Source organism: Corythoichthys intestinalis, chromosome 8 (assembly GCF_030265065.1).
Source record: "Corythoichthys intestinalis isolate RoL2023-P3 chromosome 8, ASM3026506v1, whole genome shotgun sequence".
NCBI lineage: Eukaryota > Metazoa > Chordata > Actinopteri > Syngnathiformes > Syngnathidae > Corythoichthys > Corythoichthys intestinalis.
In genome coordinates this window covers 47,090,093-47,111,766 of record NC_080402.1, presented here as the reverse complement: position 1 = coordinate 47,111,766, position 21,674 = coordinate 47,090,093, and the positions used below count along the sequence as shown (strand labels likewise).

The window sequence follows — 21,674 nt, the reverse complement described above, 5'->3', positions numbered from 1 at the left end:
CGGAGGTGACTGGCATGGCCACCCTGAGACTGAAAAGTGTCATTGCATGTAATTGATTTTCCTATATCGGATTTTAAAATTAAGAGTTTTCCGGTAAAATATTGTCTATAAAAGTTGTAAAGTAATAAAACAAACAACAAAAATGAATGAAATGGGGGGGGGGGAAATTATAATGGGTCAAAATTATTTTTCAAACAGATCATGTGACTAGCACCTTAGACCAGGGTTCACTAAATCTGGACCTCGATGCCATCAATCCTGTCGTTATTTCTTCGTCTCTCTCCCCTAACACACCTGAATCAAATTATTATGTCATCAGCAACCTCTCCAGAAGCCTGATAATGATCCTGATTATTTGATTCAGGTGTGTTGGAGGAGGGAGACATGGAAAACACGACAGGAAAAGTGGCTCCGAGGTCCGGATTTAGTGAACCCTGCCTTAGACGGTCATTTGCTTTGCCTAGCCAAAACCACCTGAGAACCGAAGAGGCAAGACGCATATACGTAATTTTTTCAAACCTAAGCTTTCAAATGCGACAACAACTACTGAGCAAGAACCAAGGATTGAAAATGTGGGCCATAAAACGCACCACTAAAATGGTGAGCGGAGTTTCAATTTGCCCCACTAAAGACCCTAATTGTACAACAGAGCCATCACCGGTGTTCTGCCAAATTTTGCACCCTTGTAATATTTTTCTCCCTAAGCTGTTTAAGCAGTGAATAAGCCCTCTTTTACATTCACTTGGACTCTTAATATTATCCACAGGTGTTAAATAAACAAGTAACATCGTCTAACACATGCTATGATGTAAATTACGTAAACAGTGAGAGAGTGGTGTGCAGTTGTTGTGTGCACTACCATGGCAGGATGTGTCTGAGGAGAACTTTTGTACATATCCGTCAATGATCAAACGTAATTTCTTTATTTCTTTATTTAAAGAAAGTTTGTAGTGTTGTCTTTGTAACTGCTCTATTTGTGGCCCGGCCATTTTTAACGTTTCTGATTGGGTGCAAAGTTTTACAGAACACCGGCGGGCGTACCATATTCAATGCATGACGATCTTATATAGCTGTCCTATGCAGCCTGATTTAGAATTCCCCTCAAAAATGATGGGAAACAAAAAAACGCTAATTTTCAATTTATTATTTTATAAATATTCTTGTAAATTAATTTCATTGCTGACACTGCGTTTCGGGGTCATCAACATGTTGTGCTCCCCCTTCCCCAACAGTCAAACTCCGCCTATGTTCATAAGTGATATATTGTCCATTCCTTTAAATAAACAACATCTTTGTCAACAAAGTTTTGTAAATATATGTACTTGTTCCGTCTCTAACATATGATTTGTTCCATATAAGATATTGTGAAGGGAAAAAAAATTGTAGTCTAGCTTGTCGTTATCCTCCCTGCACATTGATTTAGACATAAGCAGATAATACACAAAAATTAAATAATAATCAATTAAAAATAAATGAGAAAAATAGAGTAAATGCCAGAAGGTAAAAAATACAAAACATTAACAGAAACTAAATTAGTCCATCCATCCATCTTCAACCGCTTATCTGGAATCAGGTCGCGGGGGCAGCAGTTTCAGCAGGGATCGCCAAACTTCCCTTTCCCTGGCCATCTCAACTAGCTCTGCTGGGGGATCCCGAGGCCCTTCCAAGCCCTGGTGGAGATATAATCCCTCCACCTGGTTCTGGGCCTGCCCCGAGGTCACCTCCCAGCTGGACGTGTCAAAAACACCTCCCTAGGGAGGCGCCCTGGCGACATCAGCACCAGATGCCCAAACCACCTCAACTGACTCCTTTCTACATGAAGGAGCAGCGGCTCGTCTCTAAGCCTCTCCCGAATAGCAGCGTTTCTCACCCTGTCTCTAAGTGAGACACTAGCAAACTACCTGAGAAAGCCCATTTCGGCCACTTGTACCCAAAATCTTGTCCGTTCGGTCATGAGCCATCATTCATGACCATAAGTTAAGGTAGGAACAAAGGTCAAACGGTAGATGGAGAGCTTTGCTTCTCGTCTCAGCTCCCTCTTCGATGCAGTAGTACATAAAGCGACTGCAATACCACTCCTGCTGTCCCGATTCTCCGTCCAATCTCACGCTCCATTGTTCCCTCACTCGTGAACAGTGTTGTTAATCTTACTGAAAAAAAGTAATTAATTATAGTTACAAATTACTTCTCCCAAAATGTAATTGCGTTAGTAACTCAATTACATGAATGTAAAAGTAATCAGTTACTTGGCAAAGTAATTGGTGATAATTACTTTTTTTTTTCCTCAAAAAAAAAACAAACAAAAAAAACATTGGCCACACTATGTGAAGTTTTTTGTGAAGGTTTTTGGTACAATTGGCCCGAGCCCAATTCTTTACCCTAATTTACCCTTTACCCTGAATCAACTGTTAAAAGTTGTTAAAATTGCTCCCGTTATTGCATTAGTTCCCTTCTCTCTACTTTCGACATATGAAATTTTTAAAACTGTTTCATCATTTAAAGATAGATTCAAGTCAAGATTTTGCCGATTTAGAAGTATTTTAGATAAAAAGTTACTTAGGTTCGCTAGGAAGGTTCTCTACAATGGAGCCGTCCTAAAAAGTCTACTGCTTTAAGATGGCGGCTGTCTAGTAACGCATTTAGTGCCATGTCTGTCATTTTGCATCTAGTTATATCTATATACAGTACATGTGTAAACTACCATGTCTACCATATCTACCATATCATGCGGGCGTAGTTTGTTTGTAGGCTATCGGCTACAACATGTATTATTGGAGCTACCTAGCATCGCGTTTGCTCGGCGTCACAACTTTCTTGCCTCCACTCCTGCTCTGCTCTGTCGTCTTGGTGAGTCCGTCTCCCTCTGCCTTTTTGACCAATATAGTAACGCATGCCTTTCCGTCCTCAGTAACGGTAACGGCGTTGCCAAGATGAGAAAAGTAATTAATTAGATTACCCACTACTGAAAAAAATAACGCCGTTAGTAACGCCGTTATATTGTAACGCCGTTATTAACAACACTGCTCGTGAACAAGATCCCGAGATACTGTACTTGAACTCCTTCACTTGAGATAGGACCTCATTCCCTACTCGGAGAAGGCAATCCACCAGTTTCCTGCAGAGAACCATGGCCTCAGATTTGGAGGTGCTGATCGTCATCCCTGCCGCTTCACACTCGTGGCAAACCCGTCTAGTGAGTGCTGCAGGTCACAGGTCGATTATGCAAACAGGACCACATCATCTGCGAAAAGCAGCGATGCAATCCTTGGCCCACCAAACTGTAAACCCTCTCCACCACGACTACGCCTTGATATGCTGTCCATAAAAATGACGAACTGAATTGGTGACAAAGCGCAACCCTGGCGAAGACCAACATCCATTTGGAAGAAGTCTGACTTACTGCCGAGGACACGAACACAACTCTCATTTTGGGCGTACAGGGAATTGATGGCCCTAAGGAGTGCCGCCCTTACCCCATTCTCCCGCAGTACCTCCCACAGTATATCCCGGGGAACCCGGTCATATGCCTTTTCCAGGTCCACAAAGCACATGTACACTTGGATGAGCATACTCCCAAGCCCCCTCCAGGATTCCAGCAAGAGTAAAGAGCTGGAATCCTGGAGACTTTGTAATGGCAAGTTGACATTTATGATTAACATAATTATACAACTAATTGGAAACTGAAACGAATCCAGAAATTCTGATTAGACAAAAGGTGCTACCAGTCGTTACATCGTATCGCAAATCTTTTTTTGTTTTATTTTTTTATTAACAACATGATAAACACACAGAAGAACAATCAACAAACAAACCAAAAAAACAAAATAAATCAAACAAAAATATGCCAGGAGGTATAAACATTCCAAACATTGCACATCAGCGAAAAACAAATACAAAAACAATGAACAATAACTGTAAGCAATTATTCACAAAAATGTATTTGCAAAAAACTAAAACTAAATGTTTATTCCGCTTTTGGATTCTTTGATTTTTTTTTTTTTTTAAACAGATTTATGTAGCACACAGTCTCATTATGAAAGTGAGAAAAAGATGGCAACAACTTGCTAAATTTACATTTGTGGAGGTAGAAATTCTGAGTATATTCATGATAAAAACATTTTCGTTCTTGAGCTTTTTATAAAAACAAAAAATGACATTGTCCCATTTGAGTTTGAAGTCCACATGTAGAGTCCTGACGATAAACATGCATAATTATTTTCAAAAGTTTTTGGAAAAAGAGCAGGTCCAGAAAAATCGCATCGCAAATTGCAATACATTGTGACGACAACTGTGGCGTACATCCGAAAATAGAGTATTGTGGGAAGGTAAGTATGGCAGAAATTAGTACTTTTTAGACATATTTTGTTTGGCCTATCTAACATTGACAAACTAGAAATAGATAAAAGATTTTGGCAAAATTTCACATTCACTATGTAAAATATGCGAATCAAAGACCAAATTTTTATGTTTTTGGAAAAATGTTTTCTTTATTTTTGGACGACTTAATTTGAACCCAAAGGCTATAGGGGACCAAAAGACATTGCAAACAATACAGCTTGTGTTGAAATTAACCCCGACCCTTTTATTGTTTTTGTTGTTGTAAATTGTTGATTATATGTGAATTGTCTCGCCCGATGTTTGTATATTTGTATGTGTTGTTAATAAAGTTGGTTTAAAAAAAAAAAAAAAAAAAAAAAAAAAAGAAAAAGGTCTGTATGGCGTCCGGCATAGATATCATATAGAGGGCTGGATATCTTAAGGTGGAGGAGACAGGGTATATAACCGACGGCCACCTTGGGACAGAACATTTATCTGAAGTTGTTGTAAAATGAGTGTTTTACACCAATAAAACACTCCTCCGCTGAATTATAAACCGTGGCTATGACTCAGGATGGATGTGTAAATAAAAAAAAAAAAAATCAGTAATGTTTGAATTTATCTTACCGACCTCTTACATTTATGACAAATCAAGTAAATCAGATGAATATTGAGCAATTTTCACAACTTCAGTCGTACAATTTTAAAGTACGACTACACACCCTATTGTCAACAATGTTATGTGGGTCGAAAGGTTCTGTTTTAAGATGGCCGACGGGTCTTGACGTCAGTCCCCGTTGGTTTACAGCGCACATATGATATCTAGCCTTATATTAGCGTGTCACAGCCGGCGACAACACGCTGGCTGGTCCAGCAGAAGAAAGTATTTAAAAAAGTGACTTTTCGATCGTGGTCAACAACAATGGAGGGAGCCGCGCCGCAGCATAAGCGCTACATCTGCTCTTTCACGGAGTGCCTGGCAGCTTACAACAAGCAGTGGAAGCTGGACGCCCACATGTGCTCGCACACGGGGATCAAGCCACACGCGTGTCCGCAAGACGGCTGCGCCAAGTCCTTTACCAGCTCATATCACCTGGCCCGCCACCAGCTCACTCACAGCGGCCTGCGCCCCTTCCCGTGCGAGGTGACCGGCTGCGGGGAGGCCTTCACCACCAATGCCAACCGCGTGCGCCACGTCAGTCGCGTCCACGCGGAAGGAGAGACGAAGCGCTATGTTTGCACGGTAGACGTTTGCGACGCCGTCTTCAAGAAGCACCAGCAGCTCAAGGCGCACATGAGTGAGAGCCACACGCACGTTCCCGCCTACGCGTGCACGCACGAGGGCTGCGATAAGCGCTTCAGCTTTCCAAGCCGTCTCAAGCGACACCTCAAGGTGAGAAGTAACTAAAGGCTACAGCGAACCCCCGTTTTTCGCGGTGGCACTGTCCAGACTTTCCATCATTTAGTGAAAATACGCGATATAAATGTTAACCCTTTCAGGGACAGTTATTCAAAGATTGACACTTAAGACCTTTAACCCTAAAAAAATACTAGAAATAATTATTATTTTTAAAAACTACTAATCATTGCATTTTTTTCATATTTTTTTTTATAGTAATACATTTATCAATCAATGTGATGTAAATAAAAACTAAATTAATTAAATTAAAATAAAAACATAAACGGCTCCTAGTAACATTCTAATGTTATAATTTATTTTTATTAAAGTATTTGTCATTGTCTGCCATTGATGGTGATATATGTCCAATTCATTTAAACTAGGAAGACTGACTGAATGCTCCTGTATTGTTGCCATTGATGAGGCTATCGTCCAATTAATTTTGACTTCGAGGGGTGAATGAACGTTCGTTCATTTGCCCTCCCCAGTCAACAAAGGATGTGGTGTTTAGCCCTGTCAATGGCAGCCAGCCAAGGTTGTAGGTTTGGTCTCAACTTGTGCCTGTATGAGATTTTGACAGTATGATAACCTTAAGCAAAAATACCACGGTTTCATGGTATCACGATATTGCAATTATAGCTCTAATAAATGTTATTATGAGATGTATGGGTTAAAATTAATCCATTGAACAGGATTTTTTTCCCACAACACATTTGCAAATTGGAAAATCTGCATGGATATGTTAAAATAAATAAAATAACAAAACAAAAAAAGTTACTAAAATATTTTACATAAAACTGAAGTAGAACTTAGACTAAACCCACAGCCACAGCTGAAGTTGCTAAACACTAGAACAAAAATAATCATTTTCCATAAAAAAGTAAACACTTGATATATATCTATGTCCAAGTTATGATGCAGGAATTTGAGAATGTTCACCTTTTCTGGGTTAATACACCACTACTACTATTAATATTAATTAGATAAATATTAATGAAGAGGGAGAGTAAGAGACTGAGCACGTGTGTATGATTGGTATCTTTATTTACACATTATACATATTACACACCGTCTCTCAACTCAGAAAGTCACCAGAGGAAAAAAAACACAGGCTGTATTATGAAAATGTTATTTTGAACATATGTTAACAATGCCGGAAGACTTTACAAAAGTACGCTTATAGCTATGATAGTGAGGAAACAAATTACCGGTCTTGGCATGCTAACGGCACATTAATAGCCTCGTAAACAAGCTTACGTTATAGTATTTCTTTTACCATCGGTAGACACACGAAACATGCTGGACTGAACTCTTGTAGCTGGTGGGAAACGTTCATGGCAGCGTTTACTTACCTTAAAGTTTGTGAAAAGTGACGGATGACGGTCATGTAAATGTGAAATCATGTTGGAGGAGTTGCCTGCAAGTCGGCTGTCCTCCCTCTTTCAAGCCGCGGCTGTCTGTTTCTTTTCGGTAGCCGAAATACTAATACCTAATACTAATACCATATGAGCAACAATCTTTATTAAAGGGGATCGAGGGAGCTCAGGTATAGTTTTTTTTAGACAGTCACAGCAGTGTCATCGACACACAGGACAGAGCAACAACCAGAGGGGGAGGAGTGAGCGCTGCCACCCCAAGCCAATTCTCGCTGCATTTTTGTGACATAAGGAATAGCTAATACCGTACTATGATATGATGGAAAATTTAAGTAGTTTTGAAACCGTGACGATTTCATATCACGGTAAACCTTGAAACCGGTAACCAGCACATGCCTAGTCTCAACATTGGTAGGGACGATACAACAGCATAACCTGCATGTACACTTTTTGCAGGGGCCGGGACATTAATAAGACCAAACAGATTGGGTGAACGGGGGTCAGGGCTACTTTTCTCACAAATGTGAACCTAATTAATTGATAGGCTAAATGATCAATGCAAAATAAATCTGTATTGATTTGTACTAACGTTCACGTGTATTGATTCAGGTGGTACAGTGGGGCAAATAAGTATTTAGTCAACCACCAATTGTGCAAGTTCTCCTACTTGAAAAGATTAGAGAGGCCTGTAATTGTCAACGTGGGTAAACCTCAACAATGAGAGACAGAATGTGGAAAAAAACAGAAAATCACATTGTATGATTTTTAAAGAATTTATTTCCATATTAGAGTGGAAAATAAGTATTTGGTCACCTACAAACAAGCAAGATTTCTGGCTGTCAAAGAGGTCTAACTTCTTCTAACGAGGTCTAACGAGGCTCTACTCGTTACCGGTATTAATGGCACCTGTTTTAACTCCTTATCGGTATAAAAGAGACCTGTCCACTTGTCCACAATTATCAGAAAATGGAAGACATACAAGACCACTGATAATCTCCCTCGATCTTGGGCTCAATGCAAGATCCCGCCCCGTGGCGTCAAAATGATAACAAGAACGGTGAGCAAAAATCCCAGAACCGCATGGGGGGACCTAGTGAAACCTACGGAGAGCTGGGACCACAGTAACAAAGGCTAATCTCAGTAACACAATGCGCCGCCAGGGACTTAAATCCTCACTGCCAGACGTGTCCCCCTGCTGAAGCCAGTACACGTCCAGGCCCGTCTGTGGTCCGCTAGAGAGCATTTGGATGACCCAGAAGAGGACTGGAAGAATGTGTTATGGTCAGATGAAACCAAAATAGAACTTTTTGGTAGAAACACAGGTTCTCGTGTTTGGAGGAGAAAGAATACTGAATTGCATCCGAAGAATACCATACCCACTGTGAAGCATGGGGGTGGAAACATCATGCTTTGGGGCTGTTTTTCTGCAAAGGGACCAGGACAGCTCATCTGTGTAAAGGAAAGAATGAATGGGCCCATGTATCGAGAGATTTTGAGTGAAAATCTCCTTTCATCAGCAAGGGCATTGAAGATGAGATGTGGCTGGGTCTTTCAGCATGACAATGATCCCAAACACCAGCCAGAGCAACACAGGAGTGGCTTCGTAAGAAGCATTTCAAGGTCCTGGATTGACCTAGCCAGTCTCCAGATCTCAACCCCATAGAAAATCTGTGGAGGGAGTTGAAAGTCCGTGTTGCCCAACGACAGCCCCAAAACATCACTGCTCTTGAGGAGATCTGCATGGAGGAATGGGCCAAAATACCAGCAACAGTGTGTGAAAAGCTTGTGAAGAGTTACAGAAAACGTTTGGCCTCTGTTATTGCCAACAAAGGGTACATAACAAAGTATTGAGATCAACTTTTGGTATTGACCCAATACTTATTTTCCACCATGATTTGCAAATAAATTCTTTAAACATCAAACAATGTGATTTTCTGTTCCCCCCCCCCCCCCAATTCTGTATCTCATGGTTGAGGTTTTCCATGTTGACAGTTACAGGCCTCTTTAATATTTTTAAGTGGGAGAACTTGCACAATTAGTGGTTTGTATACCGTATACAGTTTGATTCAAACCTACGAAAGAAACATTTTGAAAACTTTTATTAAAAATGTTTAAATTACAATATTTGATCATAATTTAAATATCAACATACACAATAAATACACACTTGTTAATAATCTCTTAACTATTCAGGAATGCAAAAAGAAATTAGACATTTATCTTATTACCACTCTGCATTGTCTGTCTAAATAAATAAATAAATAAATGAATATAACTGAAAAAAACTTCATCTGTCAGGGAATAACAAAATAAAAATGGAGCCTTCTTTCCGGTAAACACGACTGCTTTTGTCCACAAGCACAGCTAAACGCAACAAAAAATGAAAACTTTTTACCTCGACTATGATTAATGTATAATTATCTGAAAAAAAAATATCTGCATAGGCTAGAAATAAAAATATTCTTCGATAAATAATGTAGAAAATAAATAAATGCAAGTCATCAGCCAATCAAACGTTTGTATGAGGGGGGGAAAAATGGACCGGCACATTCAGGTAGTGAAAAGGGTAAATCTAAGGTCTGAACACCACGAAAATAATTCACTTAATAATGGTAGGGTCAATTTTATTCTTACAACATATGGAAAGACAATCTGAATGGCCTATATAACTAAACTATTATATAATGCAATAAAGGTTGCTTAAAAGTTGGTGGGGATAATTTGACTATCCTGAAAAGTTAGTAGTATTATGTCCCTACCGTCCCTTTGCAAACCTACGCCTTTGCAGGCAGCTAGTTAAATGTGCCCTTTAAGGGTAAGTCGTTAATAAAAGTGTTAATTTTGTTTTATAGTTCAACTCACTTCCACATAGTTCCTTAGCACCAAGATGCCAATGAAGCACTATTTCTGTTTAAATTAATCTCACTGAAGTCACTTCAAATTAGTTCCTTTAACACACTGGACAACAAATCAGCAGTTGGACCCCTCTCAAATATTTTAAACACATTTCAACTACTTTTAAAGTAGTTAAGTATTGTCACTCTGTAAGTTTACCATATACTCTCAAACTAGGGCTGCAGCTATCGATTATTTTAGTAGTCGATTAATCGATGAACTATTTAGTTCAAATAATCGAGTAATCTGTTAAGGAACATAAAAAATTAAACTACCTGAGCTGAGCCTCAAACCGTATAAAATAAATAAATGATGTTGGTACAACAAAAAAACAATTGGCTAACTTATATAGCTAGCTTAAATGCTATAAAATTGTAACATTTTTCTTTAAGTAATGGTTCAATCACATATTCCCACAAAAACGGGCTAAATATACTGTCTAAACTAAATTACAAATGCATAAAAAAACTATCTCAAACAAAAACTTAGCTTGTTGTTGGTCTTAACAGGGAGCAGCTGGATTCAGCTATGTGAAATGAGACGTCATATTCACTGTTGCGACTAGAAGGCAGTGCATCAATCCAAATCAATAAAACTAAATGCAAACCCTTTCAAAACAAACATTTACAATGCCACTTTAATTAAACCAATACTCGAAGCTGCAAAATAATCCATAATTTCTTAGGGACCTTTAAAACTTTGCCACCTCTATTCAAGGTGCACCAAGGCTACCCCTGCAACCTCTCAGGCTGCACCTTCACGGGCTCTACATGGACCGAATACGTGAAGCACCGCAAGGAGCAACATCGACGCCAAGCGATGTGCCCAGAGTGTGGCAAGTCTTTCAAGGACAACTGGTTCCTGGAGCAACACCGGCGCGTACACGCCGACACACGGAAGGTGTATCGGTGTCCGCGCGACACGTGTGACCGCTCATTCACCACCACCTTCAACCTGCAAAGCCACCTGCGCACATTCCATGACGAGCGGCGGCCCTTCTCCTGCGACCACCCTGGTTGTGAGCGGACCTTTGCCATGAAGCAGAGCCTACAGCGGCACAGTGTTGTTCACGACCCGCAGCGGAAGAAGATGACGCGGCCCAAGAGGTCACTGGCATCCCGGTTGAGCGGATGCAGTGACAAGATGGCAAAATCGAGGGTGCCCGAGACCCAGAAGCCTCCCGGTCCGGTGGAGCTTGTCCATCTCCTGCAAGACACAGCCCTGCTCGGTGGAACTCCTCAGGAACTGTAAGCGCTGATATCACTGTCTACATTGTAGACGAGAAGTGTTTCTCATATATTTTCTCTTACTCCAACACAGGAAGAGGAACATTTTCTTTCTCTGTATAGAGAGGTCCTTAATGCAGGGGTTGGGAACCTATGGCTCTCGAGCCAGATCTGGCTCTTTGACGGCTGCATCTGGCTCGCAGACAAATCTTTAATTATTAAAAAAAATTTCGTCATACTCCTTTGTGCATTGCGTGAAACTGCAACGGTCATACGCTGGTGTTGTGCAGTAATGAGCAGACATGACTTTAGCGGCGTATGTTAACTTTTTTTAATGCTCCGACAACACTCGCGAACTTCACACTAGATATTATCAAATAGCAACCTAGGTGTGCTACATTATATACCCCCAAGTCCCATGCCATTGGCTGCATGAGCCCGGGGTGATCATGGAACACGTAGTCCATACACTAAAAGACGAGGAGTATCATACTTTTCAGCAGGACATAAATGCGGCACAGTTTTTTTTCTCTCGCTTTGGATGAGTCGACAGATGTAAGCTATTTATTCCAGTTCAGCGTGATTGCAAGGTTTTGACTATGAAAGGGACAAGAGGGGAGGATTTATTCAAGTCCTTTATGAAGTCCGCTAAAGGAAAAAAATCTACCGATGGATAAACTTATTTCGGTTGACCAGTAACTTATGGTAAGAAATACTCATCATTGATTAGCAACAACATAACAATGTTATTAAAAATAATTCAGAGTTATTGTACTTTAAAATTGTTGAAATTACATAAAATACACACATTAGTTATATTTTTATTTTTTAACATATTGTATGGCTCTCACAGAATTACATTTAAAAATATGTGGTGTTCACTTGTGGCTCTCAGCCAAAAAGGTTCCCGACCCCTGCCTTATTGTATTGTTGATTACTTTGGAGTTATATGAGAAAAAAAACTATTTTCCTAATTAAAATAATGGAAAAACTTAATGAGTGCCTTCATTCACATTTGTCACATTTTCATGATATGGGCTATACACTGTCTTTGTGGAAATTAAAGCAGACCGATCAGCTGGGACAAAAAGTTCCAGGAGCAATAGCTTAGTTTTCAAATATCTTGTCATATTTGTCTCTTATTTGACAAAATTATCCCCCTTGTTAATGTTCATAAAACTCATAGTAATCAAATTTACAAGCATTTTCATTTGGCTAATGTACTGGACTGTCTCAGAAAATTAGAATACACAATATTCTAATTTTTTGAGACAGTCCTGTGTATATATACAGGACTGTCTCAGGAAATTAGAATACACAATATTCTAATTTCCTGACGGTCTCAAAAAATTAGAATATTGTGTATTCTAATTTTCTGAGACAGTCCAGTATATTACTATTCTCTAGAACCCCAGATAACACATTAATGTTCAGTGGCTACCACTACATTCATCCCCACCACCCCATCCATTTGTCTTGACAATCTTCTCAACAAATGAAATATGTAATCTAGTACCTGAGGCTTTTGTAGTATCACTTATTTTTTTGTAATGTCAAATGTAGTAAACCACAATTGCGTTAAAACATAATACATTGAGAGTATGGAAGAGCAATGGATTCCCCAAAAACGATAGTTTAAAAAAATAAATTGCTGAAAAGAAAACTAGCAATCTCATAGGATGAACCACGGTAGAGCGAGGTTTACTCAATTTGATAGCATGGTCAAAGACTTAACATCTGAAAACTTAAAGTAGTATATTTATTAGGATGTTAAAAGGGCCTATGTGTTTATTATCATGGCTAACAATTTTTTTTTTTGTGGCTGGCTACTTTTCTGTTTTTTTCTGGTGTGTTCAGTGGTCCAAAAATATCCCTGACTACCAGCTATTTCATTTTCTTTATAATAGGGATTAAAACCGTATCAAATTTTTGAATTGACATGACAAAGCACTGACATAATGGAGTCGATGCTTTGTACACAAAAATAGTCACAGGCAAGATTTCTGGAAAATAAGGATCTTTTAAAACAAAAAAATAACCTTGTCAATGGATGACGCGCCACGTGATCATGTACGACCATTCAAAATTTCCAAGGTTCCATCTTTCCAATAAAACTGCTACTATTTTTAGCATCTTTGATGATCTGTCATTGTGGCTTCCTTTGGCAGTGAACCTTTTTTACAGACACGAGTGCAAATGTCCAGATGCATTGAAACTGTAAATCACGTTGGGATGGCGCTGTCGGCGTCGTCGTCGTTTTGTTCAGGTTCTTCTGGCTCGGCCGACCAAACATGTACGCGGCTCTCGCTGGCGGTGAGGAGGCGCGTCTGCGTAGGGTGGAAGGACAATGACTGCACCACTGCTTTGCTCACAGGAAGCTTCAACGACAAACAACCCTGACAGAGACACAAAGGACAACATTTAAACCATGACTCAAGCATCAAAGTGCCATTCACTGTATAGTTAGTAAAGTTCTCACATTCTCAAACCTGAATTTGCATGTTTCCTGGCAGAAGTTGTACATTTGTTAACAAACTTGCAAAAGGGTGTAATTGGCATGTGTCATGCAGATATCATTCCTTTACTAAAGTAAATGCTTAAAAAAAAGTGCTAATGGTTTAAAATTATTAACCTCCACCAGGTCCCAGAAGTAGACGTTTCCGTCCTCTGAGCAGCTGAGCACGTGAGTGTCTTTGCTGGACAGACAGCATTCCAGCTTGTATCCCTTCATCTTGTGTCCCGTGTACCTGATGCACACACAACTCAAGATGGCTGCACACAATGTGACTTCCACTATGAGATGGATGCCACTTACTCTCCCAGCATTTCTCCCGTACTCTTATCGAGTAGTCTGACTGTGGAGTCCAAACTGGAGCTGAGCGTGCACTGCCCATCCTGACTGAAGCATACGCATGTGATGGGACCTGACCAAATCACAAACAAACGGAACAATCAACGACAAAACAATAAGACAACAACAAAGATACCTACTGTTGAGGAAGTCCACGTGAAGCTGACCCATCCTCAGGTCGTAACGTCTCACTCGACCATCCACGGACCTGAGCGATAAACAATGTCAACAACAGGAAAAATCCATCAAAAAAGAAGTCCAGGAAATTGAACTATAACTGTGATGTGCTTACTATTAGAAGAGCCATACAATTGCAAATTTTGAAATAAAATGAAAAAATGTTTCACTAGGTGAACATTTTTGAAATTTACGATTACCCAATAAACGTAACACCACTTTTAATCTTTTTTAACCAGTGCTGTTCAGCTGCTTTGGCACTGTGAATGGGAATCTGAGTGCCCTTATGGTCTGAACAGTTTTAATGTATCACATATGAGTATGATATACTTCAATTGAGATTATTCATGGTTTCGTTTACTAGGAGAAAGCACTGAGCAGGAAGGGTCAGTGGAGGGCCAGAAAGGAAAATAGAGGGGAGAGAGAAGAGGAAAAGAACAACAAATACATTAAACGCCTACACTACCTATGAATATAGTGGTGCTATTGTTAGCTAATTGAATTTCCCATGGACACGATGTGGGGGGCCTAGTATTATGTGAATTAGTTGTAAGTGTGGATATGTTGACATCCTATTTTATGCTGCCTGATCGATAATCTTGGGACCGACAATCTCTCTATTTGAGTTTAATTGCACCCAGTCATGAATCCCATCCCATAAAAAAGCTACCACCACCTACCCTGCCCTATTACTGTGGCTGCCAGGTCCCTGACTGGCTGCCATTACCCAGCACCATCACGGGATTTTTGGGAAGGGTAGTGAAGGATATGCATTAAAATAGGAGAGCCAGACTGGGTCTCAACCCACTTTTATTGATTCAGTGTTTGATGATTATAAAATAAACATTGCAAAGTACTTACAACAGAAATGATCTCAAAATATAGAATAAAAATTACTAATTTCTTTAACGTTTTCATAACTATCCATATGGGGAACCCCCAACTTCCAAATATTAGTATAGAGACAAAGATTCCCTTTTGCTAATTCCATGCTCATTTAAATAATTATACATAATTATGAGCAACAAATTAAACAGGCAGTGCTTAGGTATTTTTAATAATTCTAGCACAAAGTTGTTTCTAAAGATATTGACCTTTTATTGTTTTGTTTTATTTTTTTTTACTTTTAAATATACCAGCCTCTGATTGGTCTTTTCTTCACACAAAGTGCATTGTGGGATGTTGAGTCTGGTTGTAAAACTTGCTCTGCCTCAAAAAAAAAAAACAGTCTTTTACATGAATTTTCAAGGTAAAAAAACAAAAATGGCAATTTGGCTGTTGATGCAAATGCATGGCAGCGGACACAACTAGTGCCTATAGACCCTACCCACGTGACGTCACAACTCCTTCCTCCTGACTGGTGCCGCCCACTTGTCCGTCAACACATCATGTTTACCTGTTACGGCTACGTACATTCCTCCTATTTACGACGTGTTTTTCTGCTCGTTACCATTAATAATCAAAATGGTGAAGGCGTGTGTGGCGGTCGGTTGCAATAACAGAGAAGATAGACGGAGAAGACGGAGAGACTTGAAGTTCTACCGGATTCCGAGAGACCCGGAGAGAAGAGAGCGAGATGGGCTGCTGCAATTCGACGAGAAAACTGGGCTCCAAACGATTACCACAGATTATGTAGTAGTCATTTTATATCTGGTAAGATGCATTTAATATATATTTAGAGGGTTTTGGGCTGACAACCACAATTAAGATCATTGCTAGGCTAATCGCCGACAACATACACGTATGTATGTAATGAGAGTGCTATCGCTAAACCATATAAACATTAAAAGCCCTAACTCCATTGACAAACGACATGAAATACATTAGACTTGACAGTGGATGTTAGCAATAACAAAAGATTTTGAATTGAAAATTTCGTAACTCACCTTTCCAAGCACAACATAGATTCCTGCCGAATTTTCCTGGACGAGGACCTGTTTCACCCAACCAGCAACGAAGTATTTATAAGCCTCCAAGCTCTTGAAGTTTTTCAAATTTTCGTGAGAATAGGCTGATTTTGTGTGGACAAGATAGTTGTACATATCAGGGTTGCTAGCAGATGTCAGGCAAATACGGCGGAGACAGCGGGGCGAAAAACATCGATTTCGGCATCAAATACGGATCTGGCGAATGGATAAACTGAAGCTTTTCCACATAACGCCTTTTATGCAACGCATCAAGTGAGTTTACGGCATCCAAAAGCACCGAGTCTTCCATGAAATGCATTATAAATTGCTCGATCAATTGAGACCATTGATAATACAGACACAAAATGACAGACAAGGGGGCGGAACCATACAGCGAGCACGTGATTTTTGTGACGTCGGTGGGTAGGGTCTATACTTCTGTGACAACAATGGACCTATGGACAGCAAAGAATGACAATAGCTCATGACCTCATGGTTGTTGATAGGCCCGCACAATATATTGTTTGAACATCGCCAGCGAAATGTGCGCTTGCGCAATAGTCCCATCGCAGGACGTGCAATTGTTTTTTATGTAAACTTTTGTTTTTCTTCATAACAGCCAATCTTCGTCATTCCCAGTCACAGATAAACCCAGATTTAGAAAATCTGCCGATACCGAAAAAAAAAAAGTTTGTTTCTGGTGTTAGCCAATTGTTGCATTGTTGCAATTGGCTAACTTGCATAGCAAAAGTCCGCTAGTTTAAATGCTATGTAATGCTAATGTTTACAACAGTTGGGTAACTTGCATAGCAAAATTGCTAGCTTAAATGCTATATAGTGCTAATATTTACAACAATTGGCTAACTTGTATAGCAAAAGTCCGCTAGCTTCAATGCTGTATAATGCTATTGTTCACAACAATTGGCGACCTTGCATAGCAAAGGTCCCCTAGCTTCAATGCTATATAATGCTAATGTTTACAACAATTGGCTAACTTGCATAGCAAAAGTCCGCTAGCCGAAATACATAATGCTAATGTTTACCAGATTTTTTGGATTTCTGGTTTAAGTTATTTTATTTCTGTCGATGTTCCTTAGGGGCTCCGTACTTTGATGCTCAGGCTGCCGAGAACAGCCTCTCACTTACAAAATGAATGAGTTGCCACAGCACACTTCAGACTGTGTACCAAGCTTCACAATGATTAACACATTTGTGCCTTTGATCGTAGAGCAACGGAAGCGCCTCAGGCGAGATCAAAGCTAAAAAACAGTCACTTTAAGTACCAAACGCCAGCTGCACTGGTGACCAAGAAAACGTTTGGTCGCATGACTCGCATTGCTTAGCAGGAGGGAGGATGAGAAGCAGAAAAACATAAACATATATTTTTCATTAAATATTAAAAATTGCCCCAATTTTCGATCAAGTGTTCGGATCGGGACATCTCTATTGAATACAATGTAGTCATAGTGAGTCAACCAGTCTTCCCAAACAGACCTATTGAAGTCCGGTGAAAATTGGTCTCATTTTAATATATCAATATATATCGCAAACCCCCAAACAATCGCAATGTCAAGGTTTTTCCAATATCGTTCTGCCCTAGTTGTTGATGGACCTCAATGACTCTGAGAATAAATTTTTAAATGAAATTAAATTCAATAAAGGCATGTTTTCATGCCTGAAGCCTACAATAAATTGTTCCTCAGTATGTCAGTATGGTCTGAGTTTCAAGTGACGGGTTGTAAAAAGATTCTGGATCCCTTTTCTCCTAACTGGAAACCCAAGATGCACAACGCACTCAACTGGAAATCACAATTCATCAGAAATGAAATGTCCTAGGAAAACTGGGATCACTTTCTATTCAATTATAGCAAAATATCAGTTATTCAAAAATTTTCTGTGCCGTGTCACATATGGTAACCATTGTTTTTGGACCCTAATACAGTAAGATGTGTGTGGGTACCAACCCAGTAAGCAGCTCGTGTTTTGAAACCTTCAAGCTACTGACGCTGTCCCGGGCCTCATCTAGAATTTGGATGGGCTCTTTGTTGCGTGACCTGGTGTCCCAGCAGCGCACCGTCCCATCCAAGGAGCCTGTTCCATACCAAATATTCTGATTAACCAGCGGTCCTCGGATGCAACTGCACAATTTGGTTTTGTTTTGTTCGGCCTACCAGACAAGATGACAGTGGCCTCCTCGTTAAACTGTACACAGTTGACTTTCTGCATGAAGAAATCATAATATTGTTTTTAATTTAAAGAACGCAAAGAGAGGAAGAGGTAGAAAAGGCGCAGACCGCCGCGTGTCCTCGTAGTTTGCGAGCCACTTGACCCGTAGCCACATCCCACAGGATTACGGTCTTGTCAGAACTGCCCGTGCAAATGTTACTGTTGTCGAATGACCTGAACACATAAAAAAGGGAATAAGTTAGGGTTAACACCATTAAAATCACTCAACAACAAAAATCCTGCAGATTTAAAACGTTCTGATTCCAATTGGTTTGTCAAGGATGTACAGTATATTTATGAGCATGGTGACTGTTCAATGCTTAATACTCTGACGTGAGCGCTTTCTAAAATGGTAGGTTATTTTGAAGAACCGATAATGACACAATTGAAATCTACTTGAAAATTCTTGCTGTCATTCACACAACTATAACAAGTGAAACATGTAAGGAAACACTACTGAAACGCAGAATGTGTGTTACTTATTGTTTAGTGGGTACAGTAATATTGAAATGCATTTTTAACACATGATAAGAAAATAAGAGTGTTTTTGCTTGATGACATCACATTTTTCTTCCCATGTTTTTACTGACCCGTCAGCGTCCAGCACCTCATATCCGTGGCCAGTGTAAGTTTTGAGCAGCGTCCCTCGGCTGCCGCTCCACAGTTTCAGAGATTTGTCTGCACCGCAGGTGAGCAGATACTGACCATCCACTAGCAAAAAAAAAGTGAATAGAATTAATGACCACATTTCATTGGCTTACGGAGAAAACACAATAAGATGTATTATAGGGGTGTGACAAAATATCAAAATGGTTATATATCATGATACAGTGCTACCTCTACTTAAGAAATTAATTGGTTCTGGAAGTAGTTTCTGAAACTGAAAATTCCCTGAGTAGAGACTAGTTTTTCATGTAAATGCCCTAATCCATTCCAAGCCCCTCAAATTAAGATATAAATCTTTTATAAAGCATAAAAATGAATTAAAACATGTAACAAGTATATGTTACAATTAGATTATTGCACAGTAAGCATAAAATGAGAATTGTGCAAAATGTAAAAAAAAACAACAACAAAGAATAGAAGTACGTAAAGCTGTCAGAACACCTCATGGCAAATAAATAGGACGCTGGGATACACATACATTAGCGGTCCCTCTTAGCCCACTTGATGACAGGAAGATGCTAGGCAGTAGCCAATGGCAAAGCAGCTATAAGTATGTTACGTTCAGCTGCAAGTAGCAGCCCATACTGTATTTTTGACTTTCATATGCTGAAATTTATTTTGTAAAAAGAGGCAATATTTCCCCGTTGAGACGTGACCTAACATGAAAATTTCGTATGTAGAGCCGTTCATTAGTAGAGGTACCACTGTATGTACGTAGTATCCCAAAAGGTTATCGATATGCTCCTCCCAAGAATCAATATATCGTTTTTAAAATGTGCCACTGTTTAAAAAAACAAAACAAAACAAAACAAAAAAAGAACAGCAACAAAAAGTTGCAACTAAAATTTCCCACTAGAATAGCGCCTTTTTCTTTTTTTTTTAAACTCAATGGCCGTCACTGATGGCGCTGGACGCTCAATCCATTTAGACTGGGACGGGCGGATGAACATTCGTTCATTTGAAACAAGAGCATTCTCAGCCAGTCTTTCTGATTTTCGGGGCATTTACAGGTCACTTTCTGTTCATTCCAGGCCATTTATAGGTTACTTCCTGTTGTGTTCGAGTCACTTCCTATTCTTTTGGAGAGATTCCTTGGTCATTTCATGTTCTGTAACCCAAAATGAACAGGAGCTGACACATAAATGTCCCAAAATCAACAGCAAATGACCTGAAATGCCACAAAATTAAGTCATTGGGTGCCATTGACCGCCATACACGTCCAATCCGCTTGAAGTAGGAGGGATAGCAGCCACCCTTCCAGTTCAAATGAACTGGACATCTACTAGTGATAAACTCAATTCAATTTACAGCAGAAGGATGAAAAGAGCTTGTTTTTCTGATTTTTACTTTTTAATATTAAAATAATGTTGAATTATTTCCTGACCCATGTATCGATAATTGTTACATCGCCATATTGTGAGATAATCATTATTTTGAGCTTTGTATAGCAATTTGTATCGTATTGTGAGGTACTCAGAGGTTCCCAGACTCCTACTGTATTATAGATTCCATTATCACCGTTGAAGCGCACTGCTCTGACAGGTCCTTGTTCACAGTCAATGGTCCGCAAAAGATGTTGAGGAAGCTGTGGGGTCTGAGGTTTAGGGAGAGGAAATGTCATGGTGGATTCAACCTAAACAAAAGAAAATACATTTTTAATTGGCGTCATAACAGTCAAAGTGTTACTTGTTAGTATTGGGTCATAGATAGAATGAAGTTCACACTTGTTATCTGAAAGCAGAACATCTGTTTGTGGAAGCTAGATTTTTAAGGAGTTATATTTGTGAGAACAGTTTGCAATCGTAACTGAAGTTTATACACACAAAACATTAGTTATTTATATGTTCAAGAATAATTTTGAAGTTGTGGTGAATTGATTTTACATTTTGCGGGGAGAAAAAAAAATGTAAACAAAAGAATAGTTACAAGAACGAAATTAAGAGATGCAAACAATTCCAAATTTAATGAACAACGTTTTTGGGAGGGACTACCTATGCTATATTAAAAAATCCTGAAAGGGATATTCATTAATGGACGACTGTCCACAAACTGCCAATCAATTCCATACAACAATTTTACCATTATATAAAACCCTTCACACAGAGATGATATATTTGAAATGAAAAGAAACAAAAAATAATATAACATTGATTACTGTTCATGGGTAACATCGTTTACTGTCAATGGGTACCATGTACAGTACTGGTAATGCACCGGTACTTTTAAAATACATTTTCAAAACTAATAATAATATTGTTTTCTCACATGAACTCACTGTACCTAAACAAAACACGAATATAGATTGCATTGATGTATGTACAGTACTTACTCAAAAGTGGAAATTTGAGGACTTGAAGTCGTCTCCGAGTTATAGTTTCTTTGCCTCTTAGAATTTAATTGCTGCGGGTGATGTTTTGCAACGTAAAAACTACATGAAACGTTTGAAGTTCTTTCTTTACTTTCATTCTGGACATTCAAACATTTGTTCATTAAACGTTCTACAAATCGACCGCTATTTGTTTGGACCACAAACACCACCACTACTTCCGCGGTAGTAGAGGACATTCAACTACGTCATTTCCGCTACTACGCGCAGAGCTTCGTGGGACATAAGGTACTTTTCAAAATAAGAGG

The 21,674-nt window shown here is 39.4% G+C and overlaps 2 protein-coding genes across 3 annotated transcripts; one reads left to right on the top strand and one right to left on the bottom strand.

The window, feature by feature from the left end:
- Positions 1-5,165: 5,165 nt before the first annotated feature.
- LOC130920233 (transcription factor IIIA-like) lies at positions 5,166-12,480 on the top strand. Its single transcript, XM_057843285.1, has 2 exons — positions 5,166-5,710; positions 10,705-12,480. The coding sequence occupies exons 1-2, from the start codon at positions 5,240-5,242 to the stop codon at positions 11,236-11,238; spliced, it is 1,005 nt and encodes a 334-aa protein (XP_057699268.1). The 5' UTR covers positions 5,166-5,239; the 3' UTR covers positions 11,239-12,480.
- Positions 12,481-12,589: 109 nt separating this feature from the next.
- On the bottom strand, positions 12,590-21,658 carry wdr83 (WD repeat domain containing 83). 2 transcript variants are annotated; one of them, XM_057843287.1, is made up of 10 exons: positions 21,370-21,658; positions 20,572-20,673; positions 18,965-19,085; positions 18,443-18,548; positions 18,320-18,368; positions 18,113-18,239; positions 14,205-14,272; positions 14,029-14,137; positions 13,846-13,960; positions 12,590-13,609 (listed from the first exon to the last, which is right to left on the bottom strand). In XM_057843287.1, coding segments are annotated over exons 2-10 (870 nt in total). In that variant the 5' UTR covers positions 20,573-20,673; positions 21,370-21,658; the 3' UTR covers positions 12,590-13,435. The 2 variants fall into 2 exon arrangements, with proteins under 2 accessions (XP_057699270.1, XP_057699269.1); XM_057843286.1 differs by having other exon boundaries at positions 12,593-13,609; positions 20,559-20,673; positions 21,370-21,638.
- Between the last annotated feature and the right edge of the window lie 16 nt (positions 21,659-21,674).

Coding starts and splice junctions, on each gene's coding strand:
- wdr83 (XM_057843286.1), bottom strand. CDS start 20,661: ATGACATTTCCTCTCCCTAAACCTCAGACCCCACAGCTTCCTCAACAT. Junction 14,138..14,204: donor TCACGTGGACTTCCTCAACA/GTAGGTATCTTT, acceptor TGATTTGGTCAG/GTCCCATCACATGCGTATGC. Junction 13,961..14,028: donor ACGGGAGAAATGCTGGGAGA/GTAAGTGGCATC, acceptor TGTGTGCATCAG/GTACACGGGACACAAGATGA.
- LOC130920233 (XM_057843285.1), top strand. CDS start 5,240: ATGGAGGGAGCCGCGCCGCAGCATAAGCGCTACATCTGCTCTTTCACG. Junction 5,711..10,704: donor GTCTCAAGCGACACCTCAAG/GTGAGAAGTAAC, acceptor CCTCTATTCAAG/GTGCACCAAGGCTACCCCTG.